Source organism: Aptenodytes forsteri, unplaced genomic scaffold (assembly GCF_000699145.1).
Source record: "Aptenodytes forsteri isolate BGI_AS27 unplaced genomic scaffold, ASM69914v1 Scaffold444, whole genome shotgun sequence".
Lineage (NCBI taxonomy): Eukaryota > Metazoa > Chordata > Aves > Sphenisciformes > Spheniscidae > Aptenodytes > Aptenodytes forsteri.
The window spans coordinates 271459-282612 of NW_008794178.1; the positions used below are offsets into that span (position 1 = coordinate 271459).

The 11154-nt window shown below is 51.3% G+C and overlaps 2 protein-coding genes across 2 annotated transcripts in view; both read left to right on the plus strand.

Moving 5' to 3' along the window:
* Positions 1-3159, plus strand: part of LOC103903576 (tetraspanin-15) — a 46365-nt gene extending 43206 nt beyond the window's left edge. The window contains exon 8 of the mRNA XM_009284810.2: positions 2649-3159. Coding sequence (XP_009283085.1) covers positions 2649-2891 — 243 coding nt within the window. The 3' untranslated portion in view covers positions 2892-3159. The remainder of the gene's footprint in view (positions 1-2648) is intronic.
* A 5020-nt stretch (positions 3160-8179) lies between these two features.
* The window catches only part of SLC4A5 (solute carrier family 4 member 5), a 24978-nt gene continuing 22003 nt past the window's right edge, over positions 8180-11154 (plus strand). Inside the window, exons 1-2 of the mRNA XM_019473528.1 lie at positions 8180-8252; positions 8490-8681. Of these exons, the coding sequence (XP_019329073.1) occupies positions 8180-8252; positions 8490-8681 (265 nt within the window). The remainder of the gene's footprint in view (positions 8253-8489; positions 8682-11154) is intronic.

Sequence of the window (11154 nt, forward strand, 5' to 3'; positions counted from 1 at the left end):
TTTTATCCCATTCAAGAAATCCCCAGTTTAACCAGGATGCCGCATCCTGCGGTACCTCGGACGTCGCGTCGCCGTCAGGAGGAGAGCAGCAGGAGGGATGATGTCCCCGAACCTGGCTGGTTTTGCAGAATTGGATCCATTTGCATTAAATTTATTGTAAACGCAAATCTTTTCTGAATTGCTGTTTGGTTTAGGGAGGAAAAAATGACACATTTGCGTTAGAATTTGTCATTTCAAAGGGGTTTGCTTTCCCACTTATCAGCAGCGGGATTTTAATCTGCCCAGTGATGACACGCTAATAGAAGTAAATAATGCCAAAGCTTGACATACTTTTAAATATTATTTTAAAACTTTTTAAATCCTTAAAGGCTCTGCTGTTGAATATGGATTAGCACAATCTTATTACCCGGATCCGTGCGAGAGCGGTTGCTCTGGGCTCTCCCTAGAGTTCATGGAGAGACGGAGCCATCTCCAAGCATCGTCCAACCAGCCTTGGCCTCCTGCATCCCTGCCTGGAGGTTTCTGCAGCTTTTGGGGACAAAAGAGGGGACAGATACGGGGTAGGAGAGCAGGACCCCGGCTGGCGTTTCCATGACAAAGTCTTTGCGTTTGTTATTTTTGCTTCGCCACCGAAAGCAAGCTCCATCCCAGGTGACCGCGAGGTTGCGCAGCCCAATTTTGGTCCTGCGCGTGTTCTCGGGGAGCGAACGCACCTTGCACAGTTTGAGTCGGAGATGAATGCAGTCTCTGTACGCGGGCTGAAATAATTTCGTAGAGCATTTGGGAAGGAGTTGCCTGCTGAGACGGATATATAACATGCAGCGCAGCAGTGTCTGTTTCGAGGGCAGGGGGGACCTACGCAGATACATACACAAAAGTTACCGGGGCTGTAAGATAACCTGATTTCAGGCCGTTTGGATAACAAAAGGAGATGCCGAGATGTTCCCAGACTTCAGGTTTTTTTTCAGCAGCTGCAGTCGTCTTTCCCGGCAAAGAACCCTAATGGCACGAATCCAGCATTTCTGTAATTCCCGCAGTCGGGAAAGCCCTGGTAGCCGTAACCACGCAGCAGCCTCCGGCACCTCGTCTGTTCTTTCGGTGATTAATCCTGTTATCGGTAATTAGGTGGAACGTCAAATAAGCAGGATGCTCTTTGAGGATCGGTGGGCACATTTAGGAAAGTGGGAACGAGGCAAGCTCCAACTGAGGACTTCAAGGAAGGACTCTCGGTGTTGGGAGAGCATCTCAAAGGACGTGGTCTTCCGCTTCTTCTGACTCGTTGCGGGAAGAGCTGTCGATCCCGGGGGGTCCCCTTGGGATCCACCTCCAGGTGGATTTGGGAAGGGCAAAATAAACATTGAGCTGTTTTGGGGCTGCTTCTGTGCAAGGCACAAGCCGCTCGTGCGGATGGCGGGGTATTTCTCCATCTCTGAAAGGCAAATTAATAGACCCCGGTGACGTTTGTGTTTGCATGTTTGCTTTCAGCTCGCTGGGTGACGCTTGTCTGATTTGCTTTTTCCCCTGTGGAGCTTTTGCCTCCATTTTTCTGCAGCCTCCTCTGGGCAAACGCTTTTCCCTTTCCACCGTGGGATAAAATGGTCCCTAATTTAAGATGCGTTACAACCCTTTGCTCTTGTCCCCATTTATCTTTCTCGTAATGTTCCCACTTTCCAGCCTGTTTAATGGATCGGTTAGGACCCAGAAAAATGATGAATAACGTTTTTCAGCCTCAAAACCGATACGCCTCAATTGTACAGGAGATTCCAGCTGATGGATGGTACAGGTGCAACTGGGTTATTTATTGACTCTTTGCTGCAAGGAACGGTTATGTAGAAAAACATGTTAACCACTAGCCTCGAAATTGAGAGGAAAAGCCCTGAGGCTCAAGATGGTCTCGTCCTTCTCCGTCCCCTCTCATGCTTTGAAAACATCTCTAAAGCGGCACTGTATCCCGCTGCCGACCCCTGCAATATCCCGAAGCATCTGGGGCTTACAGGGAATAAACCTTATTTCGAAGGATCAGCAGTCAAGGTGGGTAGGCAAAATCTGCAGCTTGTGCTGAAAATGCTCTGATTGCCACCGTGCCCCTCATCGGCGTCTGGCCTGCAAATAGCTCCTCGCGCCGGCTTATCGCCTAATCCGCGCCCTCACTGGCATCTCGTTCGTAGGCACCGCAGTGTAGCACCTCAAAGGAAACGTCAGGTGAAACCAGAGCCATGTGCTTGAAGTTTCGCGCTGATGAAAATGCTTTTTTTTTTTTTTCCCCTTCTCCTAAAGATTTCAAGCGTGTTTTTTAATTCCCTGACAGCCAGCAGGGAAATGGGAAATGACCTGGGTGGTACCACGCTTGCAGCAATATCTTAATTTTAGTTAAGCCTGGACCTCTGCCGCTCTCTTTGCGATGCTCGTGGCGATGTCCGACTGATCCGCGTCCCGCTGTCAGGGCTGATGTGGGAAGTCGTGAGGTGGATGTGGCAATTAAGGAGTTTAACAACGAGCCTGTTGCTTTGGCAGAAGATTTTACTGGATCTTGTCCTCTCTTGTCTCGTGGCCAGGTTTGAAAGCTCGGGTGACAGCATCCCTTGCACGAGAAGACCTTCAGGAAGGGTTTGCATGACTGTCGTGGCCTTAACACTCATGTTTTGCAGGTGATCGGCCTCGTGATGGCTTGGCTGTATTGGCAAAAGCTCAACGAGATCTACTCCAAGCTGGACACCGTTGACTTCAAGATCCTGGAGATGCGGGATTTCAGCTTCGGGGCGGTGGATCTGAGCGGCGCGGGCTGGTGCTGGTGCTTGCCCAGGGAAGGGGGCTACATTCCCGTCAATGCGGAGGAGGAGGAAGACGAGGAGGAGGAGGAGGAAGGCGCCATCTGCCACAGCAAAGTGTGAGAAGGTGGAGGACTGAAAGGCAGCTTGGAGCAAAGCTCTTAGGGAGGTGGCGGATGTTGAGTGTGGAAATAATGCGGTTTATCTTCTCAGGGTCGGGGGAAACTGTAAAGTAACACTGGAAGGTTATAAAAAATGCAATGCACTGTGCGGGCACGCGAGCTCCCCGGGGTCCTTTTACTGCCTTGGCGTTTTGAAGCATTTGTACATCTCCTTATTGGGTTTGGGGTTTTGGGTGGGTTTGTTTTTTTTTTTTTACGCAATAAATGTGACTTCTGTGGCGTTTTGCAAAGTCGCTTCCACTCCCTGCACGCCGGCCGGGCCGTCGGGGAGGGAAGCGGCACCGTCGTCATTGCACTTTGGGGTATCTTTATAGTTATATTTAGCCTGATCTCCTGAAAAATAGTGGCTTTATGGCAGATCCCCGGAGGTACCCGGACCCCAGGTGTGCCCAGGCCCCAGAAAGACATAGCTAAAGGAAAAAACGGAGGGGCTTGCTCTGCAGAGCCTTTCCAAAGGGCTTTTCCAGGAATCAAACCCCCAGGGAGGCACAACTTGCACCTCCTGGAGCAAGAGGGATGTTTGGGCAAGGCTTGCACAGGGGGAAAAAAACCCATTTCTGAAGGTTTCCAGCTCTTCTTCATGAACTACGGCTTCAGTTTTTATCCCCAGGCAAAGAAAAGGAGAGCCCAGCAATTTTTAAAACAAAGACAGCTTTATTGCGGCAACGTGCTGCCCCAGGGGATGGTGGTAACTCCCCTCTGCTGGAGACCAACCTCTAATGACCAGGTAAGGAATTACCTTTTATAATATTTATCTTTTAGCACAAGAACTTGGTGACCAAGGCGGCAATTCCCTCCCGCATCACTCAAGATATAGGAATTAAATAGCCGGCGTGTGTTGCATCCAACCCTGGACCGGTAAGTTGAGCCGCGTTGGGAAACGGGCTCGCAGAGGGAAACCTCAAGCAAGATGAATTGCAAAAATATGAGTGTGTTTTCATCCAAAAAAAACCCCAGTGAAACCCTCTGCAAAGCTCCCCGGGCTGCTCTGCTGCGGGCTCAGCAATAACCTACCGATGGCAAAGCTTCCCCCAGCAGCCGTAAGTCAAATGCAGAGGAGGGAGCGTAGATCAGGGACCTGTTTTCTCTCCAAACGTACCAAAATCCTTCGGGTACCCCGGGGCGGCTGTAGTTGCTGCATCTATCAAGCAAGAGGAATCATCTCAAAAGTGAAATGCAAAGGGGAAAAAAATGTCTGTTTTTCAAAAGAGCAATGTGTCCGGAGCACCGCTCGGCGGAGGAAACGCTGGGTTTATTAGTGACGCTTTTTATTAATAAGGGTATTTTGGAAGCCGGAGGCTGGCTTCGTTTATTTGGATGACCAAGCAGGGAAAGGTGGGTGAGAGCTGGTGTGCGACTGCCGGGCTCTGTCTCCCTCTTCTGACTGTTTCCAGGCTTTATTTTTTAACTAAACCAGAAGCGATCCCCAGCACAGGCCTGAAAAAAACACTTTCTGAACCCTTTTTTTTTTTCCCCAAATCACATTGAAAATGGAGCTGTGAACCACAAGAGCTGAGCAGTCGGGGTTATTGAATTTTTGTAAAACAGTATGGCCAAAATTTGGGGGGGTGGGGTGGGGTGTGGCAAGTGGAGAAGGTAAAACCTGCAGCCCAGGGAAATCGGGTGAGCACGAGCATTTAAGGAATAACAGGGTGGCTGCCTTCACCCGAGCAGTTCATGAGCTCCGGGGGTTTTGCTTTTCTTCCTTCTTCCCCCTCTCTCCAGGAGGTGTTTGGCAAAACCTTAAGAAATACAAGCTGATAAATTCAACCCGCTCTTTGTATTTCCACGTATTTGGAGAAAGTAAGTTCATTTCTATTGTTTTTGTTACAGGACAAGCAGCCACCAACACCTTTATACCATTTTCCTGGCTGGGCAGAGCGCGCTGATGCTGGACCCCGGCACAGGCAGCCTTGAACGGGTCGGATGCAGGCGGGTTTTCACGCCTGGACTAACACTGTTTTTCGGCAGGCGGTGAGCGATGGGAGATGGGGAGAAGTCGACTCGTGCATCAGCTTGGGCACCCGGCTCCCCTGTTCCCACGGGCAGTTGGTCGACAAATGCCTGGAAAACGGGAAAGGTAGATTTAAGCGAGAGCATGAAATCGTAAGTGCACTTTGCAAAAGCTTTTCTCCCCGCTTACAAACATGACTCGTAACTCTAAATAAAGGGGATGCCAATAATATTCCCTAATTCACCCTAAATTTTGCATCTTGAAATCGCTGCTGCCTTGCTCCAGACCTGACCCTGCCACACATGGAAGAGCAAATCGAGTAAAACAGGAGCTGGGAAGAAAATGGGAGCAGTGATAAAGTATCAAACAGGTTTTGCTTTGCTTCTGCTGAGACTCCGGATCGTGCCATCGAATAATCTCCCCAGAGGCGAGAGAAAAGCCCCGTTATCGGATGACCTTAAAGCACAAAGTCTGATTTCCTCGGTTTTTTGCGTAACGACGAGGCCGGCCGTGACGAAGTGCCGGGCGCCGCTTTGATGCGGATTTATTGATACCCCTGTTAAAAGGCTAAGCGGGGGCGAGCAAGCCAGGCGTTAAATAGAAGCGGACAGCTCGGGAAGCAAAGTGGGCATGCTCATGTGACCGAGAGCTTGCTTTTCACGAAATCAAATTTAGGGACGTTCAACACGTTAAAAGCAAAACGTGGAAATTGTAAAATAATTCGATGTGCGACCCTCATCAAACCCTGCCCCCAAACTGTATCTGATGGCCCAGGGGCTGATCCTGTCATCCCCAGGGGTTTTAGGAGCTTTCTCGCTGATGGTGATGCTTCTCTGCGCCTCCCTGAAGAATTTCCTTCCGCTCCTTAAGATCAGATGTACATGACATTGCACAGAGCGAAAAAATAAAAGCACTTGCCCTCCCAAATCCCTAGCGATCGAGCCAAAACTGATGCAAAAAAAACCCCCCCGCCCAACGACCCCAGAAGATGCAGATTCTGCAAGCTGGGGATGGACAACTTGAATTTTCCTACGTCCCGGTGCTCTGATATCTAGAGACCATCACTGCGCAAGACCAGGTCTCTGCTGGCTTGAATGTCCCATCCTCTCCGGAGGTCTGTTTGCATCCCGTGATGCCTTTCTGCTCCCAAAGTCGATCAGCGTTGCCCAAAATACATTTTAACCTGGGAGCTACAGAGCGGTTGGCAGTAGGCGTCGATACGATGGTTGCAAGAGCAGCTTTATCTCAAGGCAGTCTGGGCTCCCGCACCCACCAGCGCCCGTGACTTTACTCTGCGGCCCCGTCCTTCGATTTCTGAGCGTTTTGGGGGGAGCTCAAGGTGAGTTTATTAATGGTAAAACTTGTTTTTGTGGAACTGAGAGCTGGGTGGGGGTAGTGGGGTTTAAGCGGCAAAGGTAACGGCGCTCTTCTTTTCCTCCCCTTATTTCTAGTGTGCTTACGGTCGCGTTTTCCAACAATTCTAGTCTGCGTCATGCTTGTGTTTGTATGCAAGGATTTGGAGGGGAAGAAGCTTTATATGTAAAATATGAGAGGGAAAAAGTCCCAGGCTATATGACTCTCATAAATCAGCCGTAATCAGTCAGGACCTTTCATTTATCAGTGGATCTAACAAAGCCTGGGTTTATGAGAAGATGGGTTATTTTTGCTGCCCAACAGAGCTGTGGTAGAGCTCTCACCAGCCAAGCTCGATTGCAAAAATATCGTATTTCTTCCCAATATTGACCCAGCCGAAGGGTTGCGTATCCCCATCCATCATCTGGGGACCCCGAGCTCGTGCTGAAGCTCGTGGGGAAATCCCTTGGGGGGTTTGTGACACTTCATCTGTTAGAAGGTACCGGCTCATTTTAGAGCGAAAATATTTATGCCTGTAGCTGGGTGGGTATTTTGCTGTTTCTCCTGCCAGCACCAGCTTCCTAAAACCCTCAGAATTAGCCCCATAATGTTTTTCCCAGGAAGCCAAGGCTTGTGGCTGATGTTATCCCTTAATACGCCCCGGTTTGGGGCACGGTTGTCCATCCAGAAGTGTTTGCCCCTAAAATAAATTGGTTCCTGCACCTGTGCATAAAAGTGTTGGGTTAATGTGGTCAAAAAAAAGTCCCAAATCTGTTAAATCAAGAGGTGGCTTCAAATAACAACTGGGTTAAGGCTGGAGCCCGTATCGGTCTTTGCCTTGGGGGAAAATGGGTCAGTAATTCGGCAACCCAAGCAGAGCTGACCTGGCCAGGCCTGGACCCTTCCAGCTGTTTAGGTGCACACCCCGTTCGCTTTATATTTTTAATCTATTTGGCTTGAATTGAGATTTTTCTTCCCTAAAATAGATGGATAATGATATGATATTGCTGTGAGTGCAAGCAGCCGGAACGGGGGGACGCGGAGAGGCTGGCTCTCCGACTGCTCTCAAAGTGACTTTGGGAGGCATCGACCGGGCTGCCACGAATAGTAACCGTTCTCCCACCCAAGTCAAGTGTGAAAGGCAATCACTGGAGGTCAGATAATTAGGAGATTAATTAGCATCCATGGCAAAATCCAAAGAAACTCGTATGGGGCATAAAACAGCAGGTTTGAAGGAAGATATGTGGAAGCGGCAGCCTGGGTATGGTGTAAAAATCTGTGCTTAGGAGATGGGGAAAACGAACTCTGCTTCTGCAAAACCCCTTTTACCTGTGCAGGTCCCCCCCCCATATGTGGAAGGCAGCCTGGGTATGGTGTAAAAATCTGTGCTTAGGAGATGGGGAAAACGAACTCTGCTTCTGCAAAACCCCTTGTGCAGTCCCCCCCCCCCGAAAATTAAACAGGTGCTTATTCTTATTAAGCAACCCCTGTTAACTGAACTTGTGTCCGTAATCGTACCGGCAAATCTCTTATGCTTCCCTCACGCCCTCCTTTGAGCGGTAGAAATAAGAGACTGGAGACGTAACCCCGGTGAAATTTATCCAGATTTTCTTAAATATGGGGAGAGCGGAGGTGGAGCCCGGGCAGGGCTGGCGCAGAGCGAGGCAGGGCTGAGAGCTCGCCGAGGCGAGACGCGGGTGCTTGCAGGAGGTGCCGGAGGGTCCCCGGTGCATCCGCAGGGAAGGTCCCGGCTCCCCGGTGCGTACTTGCCCCATCCGGGAAGGACCCTGTGATTTTACCAGGGCCACCATAGCAGGGAGCACCCGGCAGGCGTGCAAAGAGGCTGTTCCCCTGCCCAGCACCCTTTAAAATCTCTCTCCTTTCTCCTCCCCGTGGCTCAGCTCTCTCCGAGCGGCGGGACCATGCTGGAGGATGAGGATGGGATGAGCGAGAGGGGGCTCAGCAGCTCGAGGAGGAGATACGACGATGAGGAAGGTGAGCGAAACCCCGGGGATGCCCCAAATGGCAGCGGGGTCTTCCCTGCTGGCTGATGCATCAGATCTCCCAGCGCTCGGCTCGGCACATCCCATGCACGGACATGGGAAAAGCTCCGGTGGATGTTTTAAGCCCGGTGGGAAGGCGGCAAATATCTCCCTGGCTTTTTTTTTGCAAGTGAGAAACACCCAGATCTGCTCTCTAAAGCTTTTCCCCCCACCCCCACCCCCCCTATAGATTACCACTCCATCTACATCGGGGTGCCGGTGCCCCGGGGCTACCGAAGGAAACGGCGTCGGCGAAGATCTGTCTCCAGCCGGGACAGGACGAGCGAGAGCGAGCGGCACTACGAGCGCCAGGATCGCTCCGACACCGACGACGGCGGCCACGGCTGCTACGAGAGCGGCAACGACAATGCCAGCAGGACCAGTGAGTCACCCTCGGGCTTCCCGAAAAAGCAGGAGGGGTTTTGCAGCATCATTTAATCCAGGATTAAATCGCCCCTGTGCACCTAGCCGCGTTGCTTGGTCCGGTGTTTGTACTTGGCACTGCTTTTCCTGACACTTTCCAGGTTTATTTTTCCCTGTGGATGTCTCTGAGAGCCAGGCACGGGGTGTGAAGTGGGATTTGAGGCTGCTTAGGTGATGGGTGGGCTAAAAAGAGGTTGTCCTTGCCCTCGGGAGGTTGCTAACGAGGAAATCGGGGTACAGCAGGGTCCCGGGGGTGCAGACATCCTCCGGGCATCACACCTTGTTCCCGACAGGCTTTTGCCCAGGGCTTTGCCTGGTCTCATTCAATCTCCTTGGCGAAGATTAACATCTTGCACAGCAAAGCAGCTGTCGGTCTCTTGGTGGGGTTTTTTTTCCCCTACCCGTCCCCCTGGTAGAAATTTGCATTTGGGTTTACGTCGAGCAGACCACGTCGCGGCTCAGCAGAGCGGGCAGGGGCTCGGTTTTGCTTTTCCTTACAGAGAGGAAAGTTTTCCAGGTTTTTTTTTTTGCACGAGGAGAGGGTTTTTTATTTGCAGCGGGCTTTGCTCGCAGCTCCTTCACGTGCCTTCGGCGGCGGCGCAAGCGGGCCCACGTCCCCTCCTTTCCGCAGGAGGTAAATGCCACCGGGATATAACACTGGGCTGGTTTTGGGGGGGGGCAAAGTAATTTTATGGAGGAAAAACACCCCAAAAAGCCTCAACTCTGCAGCAGCCCTGCTTCTCCTGAGAAAATCTCCCTCATTTGGATGTTTTTTCCCCCAAAAAAAATCTCTGCCCTGAGCTTGGAGAGGATTTTCCCACCTCGCTCTGAATGGGAAACAAAAACTCTCCACAAAATAACCCCAAACCTTTAATTTCTGTCCTCCCGCCTCTCCCTCCCTCCCTCCCTCCCTCCCCTTTCTCGCTCACTCCATCCCGCTGCCACCCAACGCGCTCACCTCTCCTACACGCATCCCGTTTGATTTGGTAACTTCCCGTCATGAGAGCCGAAGGGAGAGGAAAGTGCTTTATATTCTCTATAATCTGCTCCTTAAGCCTTGGGAATTTAACAAGCCTGAGTGGATAAAGGAGGAAGTTTGGGGGTTTGGGGGTTTGTTTTTTTTTTTTGTGCCGTGCGGTGAAAGTTTGGTTTAGCCGGGAAGAAACGGGGGAAAAAATGGAAACGATTCCAGGTAGGTTATTTCCATCGCTCTTTGGCGTCCGCGGCGGGGGGGAGCGGGAGGGGAAGAAAGGCTCCATTTTTTTTCGGCTTTGCTTTTCCCGTGTCAAAGCAATTTGGGAGCCTGCGTGGGGTTGGGTTGAGCGCTCGCTCAGGGCACCGAGCTCCAAAGCTTACCCCAAAAATATAAGGGGGCGGCGTGGGGGAACTGTATCAGCTTCCGCTGCTCCCCAGCAGTGGGGAAGCAGAAAAAAATGATATTTGGAAGGAGAAAAGTCTCCCAGACCAGGGGGTTTCTTGAACAGGAACGGAGCATCTAATCCCATGGGATGTGCACCCCAGTCTCCTCTTTTTTTTTGGGGGGGAGGGGGACGGGGACCAGCCTGTGCCATGAAACCCCAGGGACAGGCTGGGGGGGATCGCATATTCAGAAGGACCACGACAGTGGATGGTTAATGTGTTGGAGCCTTAAATAAGGCTAAGTCCCGCTGCCCAGCCGGATTGCAAACCCCGGGCGGCATCACGTTCCCCCGTCCCCCCTTTTATCACCTTTTTTATTGTACCTAAAGCCAGAGCGGGATTTTTGGTTTGGAAAAGCATCGCCAGGCGAGGTTTTACTGCTGAATCAAAGTTGGGGTGTGAAGGGCTCTGTGCACCTCAAATTAAAGGAGCGATAAATCAGTGCGGCTGGTCCGTCCTGTCCGATTACCCACGGAAAAGTAGGCTCCTGGGTACGTAAAATTATCCTATATTATCACCAGCGAGCTAATGCTGAGCTAATTCTGCAGCTGTGGGCCCGATTCGGATCCAGTGTGGCTGAAATCACGGTGGAGGTTTGATGGGTGTACAGCAGGAATTGCAGCTCTGAGTGTTTTCCCATCATAAAAGCTGGTTCGGGGAGGTACGGATCTGCTCTGGGCACCCGTTGAACTGTGTCTTGCAAGAAATAGGGGCCGATTTTTGGGGTGGCTTTGTGGGTTTTGGCCAGCGTCGCTGCAGCAGTTGTACTCCCGCGTTCCCCGGAGGTGCCAAGCCCTAGACGCCGCTATTCACTATATCCTCCCAAGCGAATACCTGCTGCTTCCTGGGATTAATTTTAGGTGCTGGATCAAATTTCCAGGAGGAAAACAAAAAAAAAATCACCGAGGGCTGGGTCGTAACCAGATGCCGGGCTGGGTGCTTTCCCAGGCACGAAAGGGTCCTCCAGGTGAATAAACCCCATGAATTTTGGCGGCGCGGCAAAGCCCCGGCGC